General features: G+C 47.3%; 1 protein-coding gene across 1 annotated transcript; it reads right to left on the bottom strand.

Annotated features, from left to right (window-relative positions):
- Positions 1-10,186: 10,186 nt before the first annotated feature.
- Positions 10,187-24,460, bottom strand: Rhod (ras homolog family member D). The gene is made up of 5 exons (XM_034507714.2): positions 24,238-24,460; positions 16,907-16,994; positions 16,159-16,268; positions 11,132-11,266; positions 10,187-10,730 (listed from the first exon to the last, which is right to left on the bottom strand). Exons 1-5 carry the CDS (start codon positions 24,367-24,369, stop codon positions 10,563-10,565), a joined length of 633 nt encoding a protein of 210 aa, XP_034363605.1. The 5' UTR covers positions 24,370-24,460; the 3' UTR covers positions 10,187-10,562.
- Between the last annotated feature and the right edge of the window lie 20 nt (positions 24,461-24,480).

Below are 24,480 nucleotides of genomic sequence, written 5' to 3' on the forward strand. Positions count from 1 at the left end.
TGGAAGGCCTTGGGAACAGCTGTGCCAGCAGCCCAGAAACCCTGGGCTCTATCTAAACTGTCAGGCCATGCAGGACAGTGCCCCAGGGCTCCACATTAAGCTCTTTTGAATAAAGTGCTCTGTTTGAAATCCTGGGTGTTTACTAAATTAGACAGCCTCCTGTTAATCCAGGAGAAAGGAACCAGGATGGAGAATGGGTGAACTCTGAGGTCATTTACATCTCTATTATTTGTTTACATCCCTGTGAATCCTCCCCTACCCTAGCTCCCTGTTGGTAGCAACCTCTCCAGGATTATACTCCCTCACAAAGGTGTGACTTGCTTAGTTCTGTTGACTGTGGGGAATTGGGAATGACAGTCATACAGCCACTAGGCATTTAGTGTTTGTTTTCTATTTGTTTCTGGGATCCTTGGTTGTTTGGGTTTCTTGTTTTGTTTTAGACCAGGGTAGGTTCATAGAAATCAACACCTATCTTTGCCTCTCCAATTCAAGAATTAAAGGTCGGTGTTACCAAACCCAACCCCAAAATGGTTATTTTTGAAAATTTAACCATATTAGTCAGGAGAAATCTGTGTAGTAGTCAGAGGAAATCCTTAGGGTTGGTTGGTTCTCTAGGTCTTTTTTTTTTTTTTTTTTTTTTTTTTTTTTTTTTTTTTTTTTTTTTTTTTTTTTTTTTTGCCTGTTGGTTGGCATTAATGTTTCTATCCTGGACTGGGCCTTATGGCTGAGCTGCCACACCCATAAAGAAGGACTTCCACAAGATCAGGTGGCTAATGTGCTTGCCTAGCATGTTTGAGGACCTAGGTTTTATTCCTAGCACTGTTAAAAAAAAAAAAAAAAAAAAAAAAAAAAAAGGAAAGGAAAAAAAGTAAATGATAGTTGTATTTGTTGTTCATTGTGTACAGGCACACATTGGAGGAAGTATGGTAAATGATAGTTGTATTTGTGTGTTCATTGTGTGTAGGCACACATTGGAGGAAGTATGGAGGTCGAAGCACAGTTTGTGGGAATAGATCCTCACCTTGTACTAAGTTTGCCCTAAATCATTAGGCTTGACAATAAGCATCACTAGCTGAGCCAGCTCACCAACCTTGTGGCCTATTTTTGGTTTGTCTTGGCTGGCCTGGAACGCATTGTGTAGACCAGTCTACTTGAAAACTCACCGAGATGGAGACCCACTAATCTTTTCCCAGAACTTCCCTCAAATTCTGGTATGGGTTGGGAGCTGGCTAACTAGTGGCTCTCAGCCACTGCTTCCCTTATTTACACTGACAAATGAGACTGATCTGGGTTACCTGGACTGTCTGTAGTAGTACAGGGTTCAGATTCAAATGCAGAGGGACTGTAGGTTTGGGGCAGCACCGTGTTCAATCTAGGTTCATTCTATACTGACCAAATAGGCAACTCATAGAACCACTCTGGACCTTGGGTAGTTTTCTTCAGTAAAGTGTTGGTGTAGTAAGCCTCACCTCCCTGATGACAACCAGAGGGAATAGTATGCTATGAAATGCTAGGGCAAATCACAGGCTGGCCTCCTGTAACCAGGTAAGGTTGCTCTTCCTGGGCCCTGCTGCCCTCTACTGGTAGAGATCCAGCTACAATGAGACTCACTGTCCAGAGTCCAAACACTAAACCTTGCACTAGCCCACATTGCCTTCGATACTGTTCTTCGTCCCCCTGAACTTTGGTTTCCTCATCTGTATTTCTTTCTTTCTTTCTTTCTTTCTTTCTTTCTTTCTTTCTTTCTTTCTTTCTTTCTTCCTTTCTTTCTTTCTTTCTTCTTTCTTTTTTTTTTTTTTTTTTTTTTTTTTTGGTTTTTTGGTTTTTCAAGACAGGGTTTCTCTGTGTAGCCTTGGCTGTCCTGGAACTCACTCTGTAGACCAAGCTGGCCTCAAACTCAGAAGGTTTCCTCATCTGTAAAGTGAAGAATTGTGGGTATCATTGGAGGCAGGAAGGCAAAATGTCACAGAGGTTGTCCAGAGAGATACAACTATAATACATTTCTTGAGATAAACAGGAACAGGCGTCCCAGAGCAGCCCTGTTGCAGATGAAAGGTCTTTTATTCTATAGGAAGTACCTTTCCCCCCTTCCCTTCTCTCCGACCCAAAGGTTTTTATTTATTATATGTAAGTACACTGCCTTCAGTGTACATAAGAAGGCATCAGATCTCATTACGGATGGTTGTGAGCCACCATGTGGATTTGAACTCATGACCTCCAGAAGAGCAGTCAGTGCTCTTAACTGCTGAGCCATCTCACCAGCCCCTGTAGGAAGTACCTTTAATCCATCCTCTTGATATCAGAGGCCAGCTGTGCTGTCAGCTGTAGAGCAAATGTCATATCATATGCCAATCTGCTGATTGTGACCTTGTCCACAAAGCTCTCATGCAGGATTAAAGACAAGACTTGGAGGACAAGGGACACATGCTGTCCCCAACATAGTATTCAGTAGCCATCAGTGCCTATAGCAGGAAGGAAGGTTAACATCCTCAAGTCCTCTTCTCACAGAGGCTCCTGGAGGGTCTGAGTGCCCTGCCCTCTCTCTTAGATTGAGATGAAAGGACCTGCCTTGGATACACTCATATGCTTGCTCTGGTTTCTGGCTAGCAGAGGCAGCAGCAACCCTGCACAATAAATAGTTACTTTTATTTCATATTTCACAGCTAGTTAGCAGTGTATACAAGTGAATAAGTGAACAAATACCATTAGCATTAATTTATATATTTTAATGTATATGGGTGTTTTGGCTGCATTCATGTATGTGCCCCACATGTGTATGGCCTACAGAGGTCAGAAGAAAGTGTTTAATACTCTAGAACTGGAGTTACAAATGGTGGTAAGCCTCCTTATGGATGCTGGGAATTGAACCTGGGTCCTCTGGAAGAGCAACCAGTGTTCTTCACTGCTGAACCATCTCTCCAGCCCACATTAACTTCTTAAGAGATAGGGTGTCTCTGTAAGCTAGGCTGATATTGAACTCCAGATTCTCCTGCCTCAGCTTACCAAGTGCTGGCATTACAGGTATATGCTATGCAACCAAGTAGTGTTAACTCTTAATTCAACTAGCCTTTAAAATAAAAGCTACTATTCTTATCTGCGTTTGGGAATAAGGGAACTGACTACTAAAAGCTATAGATAAGGAAGCCGAAGAGAGACTGGAAGATCTTTGGAGTTCAGGACCATTCTGAGCTACACATAGTGAGACTTTGTCTCAAAACACACACACACACACACACACACACACACACACACACACACACACACACCTGTGACCCCAGCTCCAAGAGGGGACAAGAGACAAGAGATTATCTGGGACTTGCTAGCTTCTACTTACCTGAAAAATTGTAAGCCCTAAGTTTAAGGGTAGATAATTCCTGAATGGAAGAGATGGAAAGTCATAGAGATGGACTCCTGATGTCCTCTTCTGGCCTCAGGCATGTACATTCAACATATGGACACATATGCACATATAAGTGAATACATCTTTTAAAACACAGAAAAGTCCTGAAAACAAAAATGAAATAACACCAGCAAGGCTACACAGTTGGACAACTATGCAGCTACGACTTTTTAAATTTTTGTATTTATTTATGTGCATCCCACATGTATCGATCAGAGGACAACTGGGATTCTGGGGTTGTTAGCCTTGGTGGCAAGTGTCTTTATCATCTTTCTGGCTTTTCCTTTTATTTTGAGACAAGGTCTCACTACATAGCTCCAATTAGCCTCCAGTTTGCTTCGTAGGTAAATAGACAAGGCTGTCTTTGAACTTGTAGCAGTCTTCTTGCTTCTGCCTCTCATGTACTAGGATTACAGTCCTGTTACCATTGTTACCATGCTTTGCTCCGAAGTCAGTATTTGAAGCTAGGAAAGTCTTTCTTTCACCTAGCTAACCTATTCCTCAGAAGCATCTAACTGGAAAATCAACATCCACATCCCCCACCCTGCCATTGCGGAGTGTATAGTAGTTACTCCCACTTTAGATCTCACTGTTCTCTGGGATAGTTACATACAGGGTGCCTTCCTGGGACTGAGTGCTCATCCTAGGATGTAATTGGAGAGCGGCCTTCAGTGGCCTGATCTGCAGCTTTTACTTTCAGCCTGGGCAAAGAGCTTTATGACTCAGAGTAGGCTCCGCCTCTCCACCCTGAGGATGCCAGGGAGTGGCCTGTCTTGAAGAAGATGATTTGAGTTCTCCACCCATGCCCCCTGTCTTCCAACAGACAACCCAAAAGCTGGGCTGAGCAGCTGTGGTTGGTGGTTCTTGGCAGCCAGGCCTGGCTTCTGGGCAGTGTCTTCCCAGGTTGGGTCACACTGCCAGGCCCCACCTACCCTGCCAGCTGGTTGTAAGGAACTATCTGAAGTCAGGGGATTTGGGTGAGGAGGTAGTGCTTCCACATATCTGTATCCCATTCTTCCTGAACCCTGCTTCACATACAGGATGCCTGCGCGCTGTCTGTGCTTAGAGAGCTGAAATGTAGGGGAATAAAGGGGAACTGTCCCCACAATGAGGCATGCTGGGTTGTTTTTGGTATCTCTCACCCCAGGGGAGGCCACATTCTTCCTTCACTCACTCTCACTACTCTCACCCTTCTCACAGTCCACTGTCATACATGGCTTCCCAGCCCAGAAGCCACCAAGTCTTGACTTGTGGTGACTTGTTCCTTGTGTCTGGATGGCTGCAGTTGCCCAACTGGTCTCCTGGCATCTACCTCCACCCACCCAGACATTCTGCCTTGTCCTACTGCCAGAGCTGTCACCTTAGGGAATTCAGCATGGGAAGAGGCCCAGAATCCTTAGCAAAGGAGTGTACAGAGACCAGACCAAGTTTGGGCCGTGAGTGTGTGCTCACTGAGAAGGGAGTAAGCAGCCAGGCGCTGACTTCTTGGAGAAGATGGTGTCTGAAAACCGTAAAGAATTTGGTGGCAGAGGGAACTTAGGGACTTGGTACCTCATGACTCGGGGCAGCCTGGTCAAAGGCTTAGAGGGCAATGCCCTGTGGGTCTTGCCCTGTGTGTGTAACTGGAGTAGGCATGGTAAGGTGTTCTTGGGATAAAGCCAGAGGGAAATAGGCTGAAGCCAGATCCAGGACAGCTCAAGGCACAGATGGGACTTTGGGTCTTCTCTGAGTGAGAAGGCTGTGCAGAGCTTGGTGCCGTGTGACTTCTCGTCTGGATTTTGTGCTGCAGAAGGTAGAGTTTTGAGGAAGATAAGGCAGGTGAGACCCTGGAGGTTGGGGACTTGGCATGCCCCAGGGCTAGGAGGATGCTGCTCCACAGCACCCCTCATGATTGTCATGCGTCACACAGTAGGCCTTAGTGATGGATTCACAACACAGTAGGCGTTAGTGATGGAGACACACCTGGGTACAGTGGCACAGCAGCAGTAAAGAACATTGACTGACTGCTCTTCCAGGAGACCCAGGCTTGATTCCCAGAATCCACATGGCAACTTACAACCATCTATAATTCCAGTTCCTGGGATCCAGTGGCCTCTGTGGCATCAGGGAAGTACATGGTACACAGCCATGTATGCACTCCCCCCCAACACACACACACAAAATTAAAAAAAAAAATTTTTTTTTTTTAATCTTAAAAACAAACCAACCAGGACTGAAAAGATGGCTTAGCAGTTACAAGCACTGGTTGCTCTTCCAGAGGGCCTGGGTTTGGTTCCCAGCACCCATATGGTGGCTCACAACTGTAACTTCAGTTCCAGAGGATCTGATACTATCACACAGACATACATAGGCAAAACTGCAATGCACATAAACCCTCCAGAGTTGGGGGTTGTAGCTGTTGGTGGGTGGAATGCTTGCCCAACATACTAAACCCTGGGTTTGATGTCCAGCAAAGCATAAACCAGGCATGATAGTGGATATTTTTAGTCCCAACACTCTGGGTACAGAGACAGAAAGATCAATAAGCTAGAGAAACAAGATGGCTCAGTGGTTGAGAGCCCCAGCTGCCCTTCCAGAGGACGCAGGTTCAGTTCTCAGCACCTCCATGGCAGCTCACAAACTGAACTCCAGTTCTCGGGTTCCAACTCCCTCTAGCCTCTTCAGGAAGAGCAACACCCCCACTCATAAAGTACTAAAAATATATTTTCAAAAAGTAATATATCAGGTCTGGAGAGGTGGCTCAGCAGTTAAGAGCACTGACTGCTATTCCAGAGGTCCTGAGTTCAATTCCAAACAACCACATGGTGGCTCCTAAGCGTTTATAATGGGATCTGATGCCCTCTTCTTGTGCGTCTGCAGACAGCTACAGTGTGCTCATATAAATAAATAAATCTTTAAAAAAAAAAAAAGAGTAATATATCTCAGGCGTGCTTTGAAGCCCAAGGAATCCAAATAGCCTAGTTTGATGTTCTCTGGCTCCAAGACCCTGGAGAGGTCATTCTCCCTTTCTTTTCTGAGGTAAGTAGATAAAACAAGCTACCTCATTGGTCCTGAGCCTGGGGTTCAGTAAAAACCTGCTAAATTCCAGCCCACTCACACCCCATCCCCTAGGCTCCTTGGGCATAGTTAGGACTGCTTAGTATTTTGGGTTTCTTTGGTTTTGCTTGTTTAGTGTTGTGTTTTCTGGCTTTGTGTTTCTGTTTTTTTTTTGTTTTTTTTTCTGTTTTTTTTTTTTTTTTTTTTTTTTTTTTTTTCAAGACAGGGTTACTCTGCATCCTTTGCTGCCCTGGAGCTTACTTTATAGACTAGGCTGACCTCAAACTCACAGAGATCTTCCTGCCTCTGCCTCTGGAGTACTGAGATTAAAGGCGTGTGCACCGACTGATTGGTGGTCTGTTTGTTTTTTAATTACATTCGTCGTGTGTCTATGTGTTTATTGGGGGCAAGCAGAAGGCATAGCATGCATGGGGTGGTCAAAGGAGTCAGTTCTCTCTGTCTTCCATGTGGGTCCAGGGATTGGACTCAAGTAGACAGGCTTGGTGGCAAGCCTCTCTACTACTGAACCATCTAGATGGGTCTCGATTTTTGTTTGTTTTGTTTGGATCTTGCCCCATAGCCCACTTTAGTCTCTGGCCCATCTACATTTTTGGTTTGAAGCTTCTCATGCTTGAAGTCTTTTTCTGAATCAATCATGAAACAGTAGCCATAGGGACAATGATCTATTTTCTGCCCAGGTGCTCTAGACTGAAATCTGAATTTCTTCAGTTGTAATTTGAATACAGTCAAAGCTTTTGGTAAGCTCCATCGGCTAAATCCAAGTATGTATTTCTTAATGCTGCCAAGCTGTGAGCCTGAACAAACACGGAATATCACATTATGTCATGAACCTGGACCAGCCCATTCCTTTGATTGACACATATGATACTCAATGAGAACAGGCACCCACCATCCAGCCCGGCAGCTCCATTCTAAAGACCTCCAGGTGAGGGACCACAGCTCAGATGACAGGGCTGAGCCACAGTGGGGGTGGAGGGATAGTGTTGGGCTCACGTGGAAAAGTCCACTGGGGTGACTAGCTCCACTTTCGGTTCTTAGTCCAAGCTGCTCTACTTTCAAGGCTAAGCCTAAAGCTCAATAGTAGAAGAATGCCTTGAGTGCTCAGACATTCAAGTCCACACACAATCCCCCCAGAATGCACTGTCAGGCTGTGAACACAGCTCCTCTTCTTGCTTTAGCCTCCCAAGTACTTGTGACCATGAGCATGACATCATGCCTGCAGAATTTAATAATACAAAAATAACATACAAGCTGGTGAGATGGCTTCTCTCTCTCTCTCTCTCTCTTTTTTTTTTTTTTTTTTTTTTTTTTTTCTTTTTTTGGTTTTTCGAGACAGGGTTTCTCTGTGTAGCTCTGGCTGTCCTGGACCTCACTCTGTAGACCAGGCTAGCCTCGAACTCAGAAATCCGCCTGCCTCTGCCTCCCGAGTGCTGGGATTAAAGGCATGCGCCACTGCCGCCCGGTAAGATGGCTTCTCAAATAAAGGCACTTGCCTTACAAGTGTGATGACCTGAATTTGGTCTCCAGAATGCACATAAAAGTAGGAGAAAACTGATTCCACAGAATTGACCTCCAACTTCCACACCTTTGTCATGGCAATATGTGCCCCCCACACACATGTACACACAGTGTTAACAATTAACTTGATAAAAAGCATATACAGAATAAAAAACAAAAAGGTGTAGGGTAGAAAGTTGGCTCAGTGGTTAAGAGCACTGGCTGCTCTTGCAGAGGACCTGGGTTCATTCCTAGCACCCACAGGGCAGCTCACAGCCATCTGTAAGCCCAGTCTCAGCATCTGACAGTCTTCTGGCTTCTGTGGGCATCAGGCATGCATATAGTACACAGACATGCATGCAGGCAAAACACTCACACACATAAAAATAATTAAAATTAAAGGCAGGTGAGCTACGGAGTGAATTTCAGAACAGCCTAGGCTACACAAAGGACCCCTGTTTCAAACAAAACCAAAAAAAATTTAAATTAAAAAAACAAAATTCATTTCTATTAAAAAGAAAGAATAGATGTGATTATGTTTAAACTGTTAGACTTTGGGGGCCAGTGAGATGACTCAGTAGGAGAGGACACTTGCCACCAAGCCTGACAACCTGAGTTTGATCTCTGTGACCCACATAGTGAAAGGAGAGAACTGACTCTTGAGGATTTTCTGCTCGCTTCCACATGTGTGTCATGGCATGTCCCACAGCCCTACAAATAAATACACGAGAAAAGCATTTTAAATTGGTAGTCTTTGAATAAAGCAGGTGGCACTCAGTATGTGTGGGCCTCTTATTTTCCTGAGGAATTCTGCCTCAAGTGTAGCAATCCAAAAACCCTGAGTTTCCAGCCAAGGCCTGGCCCTGCAAATTCAAATGCTGGATGTCAACACCACCTCATTGCATTACAAGGATCACCCTTGCCAGACCCCACAAGAATCACACTGGCATGAGCAGGCTCCTTTCTTACATTAAACTCTGTGTGTGTGTGTGTGTGTGTGTGTGTGTGTGTGTGTGTGTGTGTGTGTTTGTGTGTGTACTCCACATTGCACATGTAGAGGTCAGAGGAACTTTCAGGAATCAGTTCTTTTCACTTTGTTGAGGCAGTCTCTCTTGTTTCTGTAGCGCCGCACACACACACACACATACACACACACACACACACACACATACATACATACACACATACATATCAAGGCTAGTAAGCCTTTGAGCTTCTAAGAGATTGGGAGATTTTCCTGTCTCTGCCACCTATCTTCACATGAGTGCTGAGATGTAGCTTACATTTTATTTATTGAGACAGGTAGAATTTCTCTGTGTAGCGCTGACTGTCCTGGAACTTACTCTGTAGACCAGGCTGATCATGAACTCAGAGTTCCTCTGCCTCCAGAGTGCTGGGGTTAAAGGCTTGGGCCACCACCACTGGCTTGATTTTATATTTGATGGTTTGTATGTTTTGCCTGATTTTTTTGTGCCTAGTGCCTATGGAGGCCAAAAGAGGGCATTGAGTCCCACAGAAAAGAAATGACAGGTGATTGTGTGATACCGTGTAGGTGCTGGGAACCAAACCTAGGTCCTTTAGAAGACAAGCCAGAACTCTTGATCACTAGCCACCAGCCTAAACAAAAATTTTAAGTTACACTTTAGTTTTATTGTGTATGTGTTTGGGTGGGCTTATACCAAGGCATGTACATGGAAGTCAGGGGTCAATGCAGGACTCAGTTTTCTACTACTATATGGGTCCCAAGGAACTCAAGTCGTCGTGGCAAATACCCTTTTCTGCTGAGTCACCTCACCAACCCCACATCTTGCTTTTTGTGTGTCACTGGTTCTGTGTCTGGAGAAGTCTATTGACATAGTAGACAAATAAAAGTGCACATCTTTCATGCCAGGCACCTGCTAAGCTCTTTGCATGTTAGTCCTCATGACTTTCACTCATGCTTGATGTAATTTCTGATTGGCTAGTTTACAGATGAGGAGGCTGAGGCCTAGAACTTTCTCCATGTCTTAGAATCGATAAAGTAAAAAAAAAAAAAAAAAAAAAAAAAAAAAAGTGATAAAGTCAGATTTGGGTGCTAGCAGTTCCCCCTGGGGTCTAGGTGGGTGGGCTCTTTCCTACCTAGTAGTATGTGAAGCAAGAGCCAGGACACTAGTAACAAGTGAGGCCATTTTAGTTGTTACACTTATCAATGGGATGAATAGGACGATGGGGGCCGGGGGGGGGGGGGGGGGGGGGGGGGGGGAGGGTGAGGGTGTTAGCCCAGGCAGGATGGTCTCAGGAACCAGGTCTAGGTCCTGTAAGTATAACTCAAGAGAATAGCCAGAAGGTGGCGCCAAATCAGATCACACAGACCCTATTCAGGATGCTGGTCCAGGACTAGGCACAGGCAGTCTATTATTGGTTCCAGAGCTAAGGGTCTGGAAACCCTCTTCCTCAATCCAGGATTCCTTGGTCCAGGGGCCTGGCCTCATTGGAGCCCATCTGTGGATGTGTGGTTCTACCAGCTCAGCCTGGGGACTAGGTCCATCCCAGTCAACAGAGTAGAAGGTCTGCTCCTGGGTCTTTGTCCAGCTGAGTAAACCAGAAAGCAAGGTGGGTTCCAAACCAGTCAGGTGACCACGCAAAAATTCTGGGTAATCCGCCGCCAGAAGTTATGACTGCGACTGCTGAGAGCCACTTCAGCTGCTTCCTGGAAGACGGCTTCCACGTTGTCATGGAGCCGAGCTGAACACTCAAGATAGGCCACTGCTCCCACAGACCTTGCCATATCATGGCCCTGTCAAGGAGCAATAGAAGCTACTGTGAGTTTGGGATGCAGGGTGAAACTCACATCTGGTCTTGCTGCATCCCTTTCAGCTATGACAAGAGTCTTGAGGACAGTAGTGGGAAGTGGGGCTTTTCTAGGGCACCGTCAATGGGCAACTAATCTGCGTGTCTAAAAGAGGAGTCTAAAATCAAATACCATGGACCTCAGGGGTCTCATTTGTGCTATACATATTACCTATCTGCCCTGTCAGAACCTCCTTGAGTATTCTGGGTTCTGTTTCCAGGAGCTGATTCTTCCCGACTGCCGACATCCTCCAAGACCCCGAGTGTGCTACACATGTAGCACAATAGAGAAGTATTCTGAGGTTCCCTCCCCAGATGCCTTTCACCCAGGGCTAGCTCCCTACCTACCCTATGGTAGGTCACGGGCTCCAGTCCTTTCTTCCGAAGCTTGTTCACCAGCACCTTGTCCTTACGCAGGTCTATCTTGCAGCCCACAACAATAATGGGCACTCCCTTGCAGAAATGTGTCACCTCTGGGTACCACTGCAGGGAAAAGGGTTGTGTGTGAATCACTGGGAGTTCTGACCTTTAGTGGGAAACTCTTTGCTCTATCAGTGTACTCAGTACAGGTTCTCATTTTAAATTTCCCATGCCCTGGTTTGGGATGTAGCTCAGTTGGGTAGAGTGCTTAGCATGCCCGAAGCCCTGGATTAGATCCATGCACTGCATAAACCAGACCTGTAATTGTAGCCCTTAGGAAGTGGAGGCAGGACGATGAGAAATGCAAGATCATCTTCAGCTACAGAAGGTTCGAGACCTAAGACATTGTCTCAAGGAAACAGGAATACAGGAATGCATAAATAATTTAATTTTCTTTCTTTTTTTTTTTTTTTTTTTTTTTTTGGTTTTTCGAGACAGGGTTTCTCTGTGTAGCCCTGGCTGTCCTGGAACTCACTCTGTAGACCAGGCTGGCCTCGAACTCAGAAATCCACCTGCCTCTGCCTCCCAAGTGCTGGGATTAAAGGTGTGCGCCACCACCGCCCGGCCTAATTTTCTTTTTTATTTTTTCCTCTCCTCCCTCTCTCGCTCGCTCTCTCTCTTTTTTCTTTTTTTCGGTTTTTTGAGACAGGGTTTCTCTGTGTAGCCCTGGCTGTCCTGGAACTCACTCTGTAGAGCAGGCTGGCCTCAAACTCAGAAATCCACAAGTGCTGGGATTAAAGTTGTACATCACTACCACCCAGCATCTTTCTTTCTCCTTTTCTTTTTTCTGGAGACAGGGTCTTTCTACATATCCCTGGCTGTCCTGGAATTCACTGTGTGGACTGGAATGGCCTCAAACTCAGATCCACCTGCCTCTGCTTCCCAGTGCTGGGATTAAAGTGTGTGTCACCATGCCTGACTATAATTTTCTTTTTATAACAAGATCGATGTGCACGAGCCTTTTGTTGGCATGTATATCTGTGCAACATCTGTGCCTGGTTCCCTTGGAGGTAGAAATGGGCTTCTGATGCCCTAGGACTGGGTTTATAGGCATCTGCGAGCTGCTATGTGGGTGTTGGGAGTCAAACCCAGTAGAAGAGCAGCCAATGCTCTTAACCGCAGAGCCTTCTCTCCAGCCCCCATGTGAATTTTCATGCCCTTCTGGCAGATTCTGTAGTTAAACTCATTATAGATGTAGTCAGTAAGACATAGAGGATTTTATAACTTATTGTTGGTCACACAACTGGAAATGGAGGGATTTCAGCTCAGTAGGTGGGGCTCAGAGTCCAGCTTCTCCCTCTATCACCAGCAAAGTAAAGGCTTCTTTGGCTACCTTTCAAAATGGGCCAAACATGCATTTATTTAAAAGTAACTAAGCCAGTTATGGTGGCACAGAGCTTTAATACCATAACTTGGGAGGCAGAAGTAGGGGGATCGCTGAGTTTAAGGTTAGCCTGGTTTGCTAGCCTGGTCTACACAGTGAATTCCAGGATAGCCAGGGTTAGTCAAAAAGATCCTGTCGAGAGAGAGAGAGAGAGAGAGAGAGAGAGAGAGAGAGAGAGAGAGAGAGAGAGAAGAGTGGAAAGAGGAGAAGAGAGGAGAGAGGGAGAGAGAGAGGAAAGAAAGCTTAATATACCTTTAAACCCTATTAACGCAGGTACTCAGGAGTCAAAGACAGGCAGATCTCTCAGTTCAAAGCCAGCCAGGGCTACATAGAAGACCTTGTGTTTGCCTCAAAAGAAAGGAGGACCCCCCAGAAGAACATTATGGATGAGTTATTTTAGCCTTGACCACACATCTGGGGCACCAGAGATACAGAGTATCTTCAAGAGTACATGGCTGTCTGGTGAGCCACTCAGGAAAAGCTAGTAAAATTCTCTGGATCCTGGAACTAAATGGAGCCCAGGTAGTCTCTTCATATTCACTATTCACCAAGTCTGTCCTTGGGAAGGGGCTGCTGGGTGGCTCCACTAAACCCAACTGTGAGACTTGAGCTGGGCCAAGCCTGTGAGAACCTAGACACCAGGATCACTTCCTTTAGAGCAGCCTGCACTGGATTCAGGACCTGCTCTTCTGGCTCTCCCAGTTGTCCCCATTCTGCCCCTCCTCTCCCATTGGCTCTCCTCTTCACCAGCTGGTCTGGTTCCCTTGGTGGCCTCCTCAGGTCCTTTGGCTGTACACTACCCAATTGGTAGCTCCTCAATGGTTTCTCCAGGCCAGCCTCACACTCCCTACAAGGGACCTGCAGATTCCAGCTACCATAGGCCTGTTCAACTTGACCCCATCCCAGGCTGCTCCTCACTCTGGGGAAGAAGTAACTGCCTTCTGCTTGCTGTGGTCCAGCTTCTCTCTTATCTGCCTGTAATTGATCAGCAAATCCTGGTGCTCTGCCTTATTGGAGAATTCAGAATCTACCCACTGTTTCCACTGCATCATAGGCACCATTTTCCCCCACCTCCATCCCTAATGCCCATAAGGGCTTGGTGTAGAGGTATGTACTGAGGAATGCATGTAACTGACTGCCCAGGCTCCAACTCCAGAGGTGCCACTTTAATAGAAATTGATCCAAGAAGTACAGCATCTTGACTCTGTATAGTTGTCAGGATGATAAGTTAGCAAATACTCAGGTAAATACTAGAACAGTCCACACTACATGGCACGTTCTTTTTACTTTTTTGAAGCAGGGTTTCAGTGTATCCCTGGCTAGTTGGAAGAACTTACTATGTTGACAGGGGTGGCTTCAAACTCACAGAGATCCTCTTGCCTGTCCTTGAGTTCTGAGATTGTTGCCATGCCTGGCATGGCAAGTTTTTTGTTTTTGTTTTGTTTTTCTTTTTTGAATGCTATTCTCTTTTCCCTCTTTTATTGAAAACACGACACATTCTTAAATGTTGTTACCATATCCTTACTGTCATCTTTCCCAATGCTGTCACTGCCAAAGGGAATCTGGCAATGCATATGTAGACGCCTTGGTAAGCAGTGGGTGAGGGGCTGTGCCATGGCTGGGCAAAAGAACTCAAAGGATTGCCTCTTTGATCCTTGAGGGTAGCCTTGGGAAGCCCTCTTGATTTTAGGTCATCACGAGATGTCACTGGCTACCAGCAATGGAAGAAATGGAGTGGACTGGTGAAGGCTGCTAGGATTGGACTTCATAGTGCACATGGCCTCCAGCAGGCCCAGGCTGGGAGACAGCCTCCGACTCACCCAGCATTCTCAGCAGTCAGAAGGGAAAAAACCAGGGTAGTAACCTGTAGCTGAGGACAGCAAGGGGCCACTGGAGTGAGAGGCAGAGCAGAGACCCAGCTGCCACTTTTTTGTTTGTTTGTTTGTTTGTTTGTTTTTTGAGACAGGGTTTCTCTGTGTAGCCCTGGTTGTCCTGGAACTCACTCTGTAGACCAGGCTAGTCTCGAACTCAGAAATCCACCTGCCTCTGCCTCCCAAGTGCTGGGATTAAAGGCGTGTGCCACCACTGCCCAGCAACTGCTGCCACACTTTTATGTGACCCCGAACAAGTTGCTGTCTTGTTCTGGGTCTCACGTTACCTATGTATCTATCAAACCTGGACACATCTAAGACCTGCCAAGCTTTTTTTGTTTGTTTGTTTGTTTTGTTTTTAGACAGGGTTTCACTATGAATCCCTGAATTCACTGTGACTAACTCACTGTGTAGACCAGGTTGGCCTCCTGGGTACTGGGATAAAAGGCATGTGCTACCATGCCTATCACTTTTCTTTTCTCTTTTCTTCTTTCTTCTTTCTTCTTCCTCTTCTTCTTCATTTTTGTTTTTTGAGACAGGGTTTCTCTGTGTAGCCCTGGCTGTCCTGGAACTCACTCTGAAGACCAGGCTGGCCTCGAACTCAGAAATCCGCCTGCCTCTGCCTCCCAAGTGCTGGGATTAAAGGTGTGCACCACCACTGCCCGGCTTTTTTCTTTCTTTCTTTTTTTAATATGTGTGGATGTTTTGTCTGTGTACCACATGCACACTATGCCTGTGGAGGCCAGAAGAGGACATCAGATCCCCTGGGACAGGGGTTATAGGCAGTTATAAACCACTGTGTAGGTGCTAGGATCCTCTGGAAGAGCAGCAGTGCTCTTAACCTCTGAGTCATCTCCAGGCCATACTCTTTTTTTTTTTTTTTTTTTTTTTTTTTTTTGGTTTTTTGAGACAGGGTTTCCCTGTGTAGCCCTGGCTGTCCTGCAGCTCACTCTGTAGACCAGGCTGGCCTTGAACTCAGAAATCCGCCTGCCTCTGCCTCCCAAGTGCTGGGATTAAAGGCGTGCGCCACCACCGCCCGGCCAGGCCATACTCTTAAAAAATATATTCATTTAAAAATTTTTAGCTTATTATATATGTATGAGTATTTTGCCCGCATATATATATATATATATATATATATATATATATATATGCACCACATACATATCTGATGCCCATGGAGTTCAAAAGATGTCCAGTCTCCTGGAGCTGGAGTTATGTATGGTTGTGAACTACCACATGGGTGCTGAAAACTGAGCCTTGGTCCTCTCCAAGAGCAACAAGTGCCCTTAACTACTGAGCCACCTCTTCAAACCCTTTATTATTTTTAAAAATAATGTGCATATGTATTTGCCTGTAGAGTTCAGAAGATGGTGTCGGAATCCCTGTAGATGAAGTTAGCTCTCCCATGTAGGTGCCTGTTCTCTCTCTCTCTCTCTCTCTCTGTGATATCATTGTGTATCTGTGACTGGCCTGGAACTCACTATGTAAACCAGGCTAGCCTCAAACTCACAGAAATACCCATGCCTCTGCCTCTCTGGTGCTGAGATTAAAGGCCCATGCCCAGCTCAGTATGCCCTCTTAACTGCTGAGCCATCAGCCCAGCCCCAGGCCTGCCAAGCTTTGACAGCTGACAGGGTAAAGAGTGATGAGCAGTGGCCTGGGATTGATGTTATGCCCTCCATCACCCCAGCACCTACCCGGTTGGAGACGTTGTCAAAGCTGTTTGGATTGGTCACGTCAAAGCAGAGGAGCAAGACATTGGCATCAGGATAGAACAAGGGCCGAAGGCGGTCGTAGTCATCTTGCCCTAGGCAAAGGAGAGGAGTCACTGCCTCTGGTCCTCCTGCCTGCTCTCAGTGTCTCTCCAACACCAGAGAGGTCACCTTAGCAGTCCTGGGCTTTTAGAGGGTAGGGTCAAGTTTTGTATCTCATGTGGATGTCTCCTTGGGGTGGCTCTTACTTGGCTTGCTTGTGGTTTGTGGCAGCCTTGGCCTGGAGAAGCCATGGCTGGAAGATCCTATTCAAAGGTTGAGTGTGCAGAAAGGCCAGGCTTGGGAACCCACTTTGCTCTTGCTTGTGCAGTGAGGGCAAGGGCAGATAGGATACCAACAAAGGGGTCTGAGCAGGTTGAATATAAGGGGGCTTCTGAGTCCCACTGAGTTTAGTTTTGAGCTAACCCAAGTATGGGCCAGGCCAGAAGCCTGGGGGACACAGGACCAAGGTCAGGAGGTATTAGAGAAGCTAAAATTCAGGGCACAAAGCTTAGGAGGCCAGGACTTTGAGCTGCCCTGGGCAGGGGATATAGACACATGCAGGCGAGGGGTTGAGTTCCCTAGGGTCCCTCCTGCTGCCAGTGCTGTTCTCTGGAGACTGGCTGGCCTCCTGGTTCAGAAGCCACTGGGGCTCCCCTTCTCTTTCCTGCCTCCCCTAAAGCCCCACACCTACCAGCTGTGTCCCAGATTTGGAGGCGCACAGGTTTACCCTTCATTTGCAGAGTGGCATTATAGCGCTCAAACACTGTGGGACTGTAGCTCTGAAGAAGAAAGAGGACAGAGTTAAGCTTTTGAAGGTTCTGGGGCAAGCCAGACCCCTAAGAATGCCTACACACCCCTCACTGTAGTTGTTTCTGAGAAGATCCCTGGTGTCTTAGGGACCAGTCTCAGGGAAAGGCTTAGAGCTTGATGCCAGGAAGGTCCCCATCCTCCTCGGTCATGTTTGCCTTGATTATAAACGGGAAGACTGAAGTCCCTCTAGTCTAGTAGAACATTACAGTAAGGAGTCAGGCGCTTGGCACACAGCTTGGTACAAAACAAGCATGCCAGACATGCTGGCAACTGGCATTAGCTTTGTCCAGTACCCACTTGTGAGCTTTCACCTGAGATCTCCCCTCTTCTGGGACGACATTAACTTACACCCGCTTCTTCCCTTGTTTATTCATATGTTCATGTAGCAAACATTCGCCTTTCTCCAGGCCGAGCTCTGGGCACTGAGGAGCCTGTACTGAAGAAGACTCACCCTGTCTTGGGGAGCTCAGGCTTCCAATTTCTGAGGTCTCTTTTACTTCCCTCCTTCTATTTTAGATAGATTCTCATAAACCCTGGGCTGGTTTTGATTCCTGATTCTTCTGTCGCCAGCCCCTATGTGGTAGGGTTAAAGGTGTGGAACATCCCACACTCCTGACTTTTTTTCCTTTGAGTTGGGGTTTTGCTAGCCTAGACTACACCTTAATGGCCGTCCTCCATCCTGAGCCTCTTTAGTAGTGAGATTACAAGCAAGTATGACCAGGCCTGTTTGTTGTTCTTGCTGCCTGCAGATCTGGATGTAGAAGTCTCAGTTATTTCTCCAGCGCCATGTCTGCCTATGCACAGCCATGCTCCCTGCCATGATGAGAATGGACTGAATCTCAGAAACTGTAAGCCAGCTCCAATTAAATGCTTTGCTTTATAAGAGTTGCCTTGGTCAGCCTAGTGGTGGTGGCACAAGACTGTCTCTGTGACTTTAAGGCCAGCGTGGTCCACAAAGCTTGTTTCAGGATAATGAGCTTCACAAAGAAACACTGTCCCAAAACAACAACAAAAACACTTGCCTTGGTTGTGGTGTCTCTTTACAGCAATAGAACAGGTTTTGTTTTGTTTGTTTGTTGGATTTTTTTGTTTTGTTTTTTGAGACAGAGTTTTTCTGTGTAGCCCTGGCTGTCCTGGAACTCACTCTGTAGACCAGGCTGACCTCGAACTCAGAAATCCACCTGCTTCTGCCTCCCAAGTGCTGGGATTAAAGATGTGCACCACTACTGCCTGGCTGAACAGTTTTTTTCTAAAACTGATCTATTTCTTTTGAGATGGTCTCTCTCTATAGCTCTGGCTGCCCTGGAACTCACTCTGTAAATCCACCTGCTTCTACCTCTCAAGTATTGAGACCAACACACCCAGCGCTCGCTCGCTCTCTCTCTCTCTCTCTCTCTCTCTCTCTCTCTCTCTCTCCTTCCTTCCTTCTTTCCTTTTTCTTTTCTGTTTTGCCTGCATGAATGTGTGGGTACTATGTGTGTACCATGTACCCAGGAAGTCAGACGAAAGCAGATCCAGATCTCCTGGAACTGGAGTTATCACAGTTGGATCCACCATGTGGATCTTGGGTCTTCTGCAAGAGTGTCAGGCACTGAGCCATCTCTCCAGACACACACATTTTTTTTTTTTTTTTTTTTTTTTTTTTTTTTTTTTGAGTTTTTGAGACATGGTCTCACTGTGTAATTTGACTGGCCTGGAACTTTCCATATAGACCTGACTGGCCTAGAACATATAGAAATCCACTTGCCTCTGCCTCTTCAATGCTGGCTTTTTTTTCTTTTTGTAGTGGGGAGGCTTCTTTTTGAGATGGGGTTTTGCTATGTAGCCTAGTCTTAACTAGAGCTTACAGTCCTCTTGGGCTTTCACTTTCTGAATACTGGAATTAGAAACATAGATCACCATGTATGGCTCCTCTCAACCTCATAAATCTGAAGATTCCTGTCACATACTCCCTGTCTCAGCCTGCCTTTCATGATCCTCCCTGGCAGGCAGGCAGGCAGGCAGGCACGCACACACACACACACACACACACACACACACACACACACGCCCCTGTTGTTGCCTCTCCAGAATGGGTTACTCAGGGCACAATCCCTATGCTGACTGGTCTTATGTCAATTGGCAACTGGACCATAATCTATTATCTGAAAGGAGGGAACCTTAATGCCTCCATAAGATCCAGCTGTAGGGCATTTTCTTAATTAGTGATTGATAGGGGAGGGCCCAGCCCATTGTGGGTGGTACCATCCCTGGGTTGGTGGTCCTGGGTTCTATAAGGTAGGTTGCGCAAGCCAAGGGAAGGCACCCAGTAAGCTGTACCCCCTCCGCGGCTTCTGTATCAGCTCCTGCTTCCACATTTCTGCCCTCTTTGACTTCCTTTGATGATGAACAGCATTATGGAAGTATAAGCCGAATAAACCCTTTCCTTCCCAACTTGCTTTTTGGTCATGGTGTTTCATAGCAGCAATAGAAACCTTAACTAAGATAGTCCCCTATCCCACCTCAGACTGGTCCACTGGAGACTGGCTGACCTCCCTGGCTCAGAAAGAATTGGGGTTCTCTTTTCTGCCCCTCCCTAGGCCCCATACCTACTTGCTTGTGTCGCAGATTTGGAGGTACACCCTCTCTACAATGGTTGAAGAGTGAGCGTGACAGGTTTGATAGCTAGATCAAAAGCTAGGAACCTTTGCCGAATAGGGCCTGAGCCACAGGTAATGAGGTCTGCTGCAGCCTTTGCTGTGAGCAGCTCTCGACCTGGTCTTGTCATTGGTTTATTATTTGAATCAGGGCCTCATGTAGCTAAGGAACATCTCAAACTTTCAATCCTCCTGGTCCCATCTCCTGCATCCTGCAAACACAGACAGGCGCTGCCACACCTGGTTTATGTTATGGTGGAGACTGAACCAGGACTTGATGTATGCCAGCTGAGCACTCTGCCATCTAAACTCTGTCCCCAGCCCCCATTGGTTTGTTTTTCATTACATTTATTGGCGGTGGGCACACATGCCAGAGCACCCATGTAGAGAGAGGTCGGAGAACAACCCTCAGGGATCTGTGATCTCCTACTATGTGTGTCCTGTGGATGGAACTCAGGTTGCCAGGTTAGTGGGGAGTGCTTTTACCTGCTGGGCCATCTCCTCCACCTCCCCCCCCCTTTTTTTGTTAAATTAGTTCTAACTATAGCTCAGGATGGCCTGCAACTTAACTGCAGTTTTCCTGCCTCAGCCTTCTGAGTGCTAGGATGACAGGCTTGAGCGAACATTCCAGGCTCAACCTCCTGTATTCTGGGCCCCCTTGGCTTTCATCACTTGGCCAGGCCTGGCTTGTAAGGTCATAGTGTGGGGATCCTTAGTTTCTTCCATTCTTATGTCAGGCAGGGTTCCTACTTGCCTATGACTCAGGAGGACTTTATGCCTGCCTGTCTGATAGCCAGACTGCCTGTCAGCCCTCTGAGTCATGCCCTGGCCAGCTGGGAGGGGCAATCATAGAGATGGGTCAGATGTTCTCTAGGGCACCTGAGGCATGCAGTAGAGGAAGAGCAGGCATCTGGAGAAAGATGAAGAGAAAGACTGCATGGGGCATGGATATTTTGTTCCCCCATGGATAGGAACAGACAAGGGCTTAGGCAGCCTTCCTGTCCCTCTGTACTTCCTCTGCCCTTGGGCATTTTTTTTCTACTGGGTAGTGCAAGGATAGCACTGGCTTTGAGGTCAAATGAGCATGGCTTAGGACCCAATTCTGACAACCACCAGCCATATGTGGCCTTAGGCCTGTACCATCACTAGTTAAGAGTAAGAGTGTCACCCCAGGATGCAAAGTGAAAACCTGGTCCAGCATTTATGGTCACTACTCACCTGCTTGACATTGTCCACACCAGCCCTGTCCATCCCTCTGGATATTTCCTTTTCCATCCCCACCTGTGGTGGTTTGAATAGGTTTGGCCCCACAGACTTGTGTATTTGAATGCTTGGCTCATAGGAAGTGGCACTATTAGGAGGTGTGGCCTTGTTGGAGGAAGTGTGTCACTGTGGGGGTGGGCTTTGAGGTCTCCTATGCTCAAGCTACACCCAGTGTAGCACAGTCTCTCCTGCTGCTATCTGCAGATCAAGCTGTAGAACTCTCAGCTCCTTTTCAAGCACCAAGCCTGCCTTTACACTGCCATGCTTCCCACCATGACCACAATGGACTAAACCTCTGAAGCTAAGCCAGCCCCAATTAAATGTTTTCCTTTGTAAGAGTTGCCATAGTCATGGGGTCTCTTTACAGCAATAAAACCCTAATTAAGACACTAACTGTAGTCTCTGTCCTCTGTCCTAGAGCAAGGACTGTCACAGTAAAGATACTGACCTCTGCATTAGAGACCCCATTATGGCCACCCACATACCAGTTAAGGGCCTAGAAGAAGCTCTTGGGAGACACAGGCCAGTGTCTCACAAGCGCCTGTGAAGTGGTCCCAGCTCTCTAAACTCTTCTCCTGACTCCCACAACCTCAGTAACATCAAGAGGCTCTGAGGGAAGTGGGCTAGCAGAAGTAGAACTGATGCTGTGTGTCTCCAGAAGCCACTCCAAAAACCTGCCTCTTCTGAGGTCACCAATTCCTGTTCCTGACACCAGACAGACCTGAGGTGAGCTGGAAGGGGCTGTGTTGGCTGCATCACTGAGAAGTGTCACTGCCCCACCTCTTACTTTGGAATGTGACTCTATACCTTTTGTGGTGTTCTTTATCCCCACACCCTAGGCCGAAATACCTAATCTTATCTGTTTTGTTCAGCAAGAGACACAAGGCCTGGCTTGGGTTAACCCAGGACAGAGATGACTCAGCCTTGGTCCTGCCTTCTTGGGGTTCACAGATAGGTGACCATTACAGAATGAGGACAGGATTCTCCAGGTAGGACCCCTGTGGAAACTGGAGCAGTCTGAGGACTTCAGACTTGAGAAATTCTGCAGGTGGGTTGCTCTCGCCCACCTCCTGTCCCTGTCTTGTAAGCCACTAAGAATGGCTGTGTTCTCAATGCCACCTGAGACTTCTTGGAGAGTGAGGTCTCTCCTTGCCCCATAAGCTGTATTTTGCCCCTTTGGCCGTAAACTTGGAGTTGGACTACAGCCAGTGAAGATCACAGAGGCTTCTCCAACTACTCTTTCCTCTGGCCTTTGCTGTAGGCAGAAAGCCTGGAAACCAGGCTGAGGCAGAAGAGGCTGAGACTGGGTCAACAGACAGCAGAGGTGGCTTCAGATGTCATGGAGTGCCCCAGGGAGGGGGCATGGTGACCTGAGTGCCTGATCAGAGCTACCCTCATATTCTTCTCAAAAGGCTCTGCCTGCAGTCACAACACTTGGGAGGTGGAGGCAAGGAGGTAAGACGGTATCCTTGGCTACATAATGACTCTGAGGTTAGCCTGGACTACTTAAGACCGAGACCTTGTCTCAACAAACAGCCAGGCAGTGGCAGCACACACCTGTAATCCCAGGCAGAGGCAGGTGAACCTCTGCATTTGAGGCTAGCCTGGCCTACAGAGCAAATTCCAGGACAGCTAGGGCTACACACACAGAGAAACCCTGTCTCTAATAGTGGTGTTTCACAACTGTAGTCCCAGCACAATGGAAGCAGAGGCAGGAGGATCATTGATTTGAGATGAATGTAGACTACATACAGAGACTTTGTCTCAAAAAGAAAACTAACTCGCTAACTAAAATATAATTTAAAAGAGCCTCTCTCATGCCAGGGACTTCCTAGACAAAGGAAGACTAAGGGCAAGGTTAACCCCCCTGGTCTTCTGTCACTCCAGTGTACCCTGTAAAACATGTATAGCTCAGGAGCCTCTCCAGTGGTGGTGGCACGAACCTTTAATCCCAGCACTTAGGAGGTAGAGGCCAGCCTGGTCTACAGAGTGAGTTCTGGGGCATCCAGGACTACACAGAGAAACCTGTCTTGAAAAACACACATAAAAAAACCTAAAGTACCTAAAGACCTAGAAAATATCTCCTATACTTAAACAAAGCAAAACAAACTGTGTAACAGCTCAAATGACGTGACATCAGCTTTGCAAACCACAGAACCAAAGGCTCTGAGATGGGTATGGTGGCACATACATGTAATCTCAGCAATCCTTGGGTGGTGAGACAGGAGGACTGAGTATTCATGAGGCCTCCACAGTAATATCCTGTCTCAAAAACAAAACAGAAACCACTAAAGTAAAAATACAAAAACCCAAACCCATAAACACCAGTAGCTCACTGGTGTAGAGCGGCAAAGCAGACTGACCTATTTGCCAAATCAGCCGCTCTGGCCTCCTCCATCAGACTAGCCACCTCTGCACACTCCCAGAGACGGCAAGGATGTAGGGCCAGGAAAAGAAGACACGTTGCTGAAGGCAAACCCACAGACACCCAGGACACCCACTCCTTGTATAGGCACAGAAAGAGCTCAGCCACTGTCCTGGTCATGGGCTGTATTGAGCTGTCTGGACAGTCTGTCCTTGAGGACTCACAGTGACAAGCCTAGAGAGCCAGGATGCACCAGGCACTGCACTGAGCTGTCCGTCAGCCTTCAGCCTCACTGTCCCAACTCCCCTTTCCCTATCAGGTTGCTCTGAGAAACTGAGACTTAGAGTCGAGGCAAAGCATAAGAAGAATCGGGCCCTTCAGAAAAGGGCCTGTGTTCCACAGTTTTCCTCTTAAGGTGAAGCATGGGGACCTGCACCATAGTGGCTAGGGTTGGAGAAGAGGTGGTGTCGCCCAACAAACATCATTTATCAACTTTCAACGAATCCTCGCATGCGGACTCTATCCACGGACTCTTCTATAAGCTTGGGTAATAGCTGTCAATCCTATCGTGCAGTTAAGGAAACGGGCACAGAGAGGGTAAGGGACATGCCCAAAGGCACACAGCTGTGAGGCAAAGAGCTTGATTTTACTGCTGCCAGTTTAGCTCCAAAGTCCTCACTCACTCTCTTAGCCAAGTAGTGACAACAACTGCTCTTTTAGGATTTGCTATTTCCCCAGGTGGCCTAATTCGGTCTCTGTGACACCCCTCCTCCTAAGTGCCATTAGTCCCACTTCGTTCCTACTGGCTAAATCTGAAAAACTCTGCCTTCGATCCCAGGCCCTGCTGAGATTCCCCCTAGGAGGCTAGAGTTGGGTACTTTCAGGCAGTTCTCAGCAGACCCGATCATGGGGGAGTCTCAGCGCAGGGCCAAGGGTGAGGGCACTCACCTCTGGGAAGGCCCCGTTGGCGAAGACCATCATCAGTGACGTCTTCCCGCAGCCCCCATCGCCCACCAGGACCACCTTGACCGAGCGCCCGCTGTGCGGCGCCTCGTCTCCGGCAGCCTGGGACGCGTTCATCCCGGGCTGGCGGACGGCGGTGCGCGGACAGCAGGCGGTACACAGAGGGCTGGCTGCGGCGGGCACAGGGCTGGCCCGGCGGGACAGGAATGTGGAAGGGGCGGGGCGGCG

The sequence above is a fragment of the Arvicanthis niloticus genome, chromosome 1, assembly GCF_011762505.2.
Source record: "Arvicanthis niloticus isolate mArvNil1 chromosome 1, mArvNil1.pat.X, whole genome shotgun sequence".
Lineage (NCBI taxonomy): Eukaryota > Metazoa > Chordata > Mammalia > Rodentia > Muridae > Arvicanthis > Arvicanthis niloticus.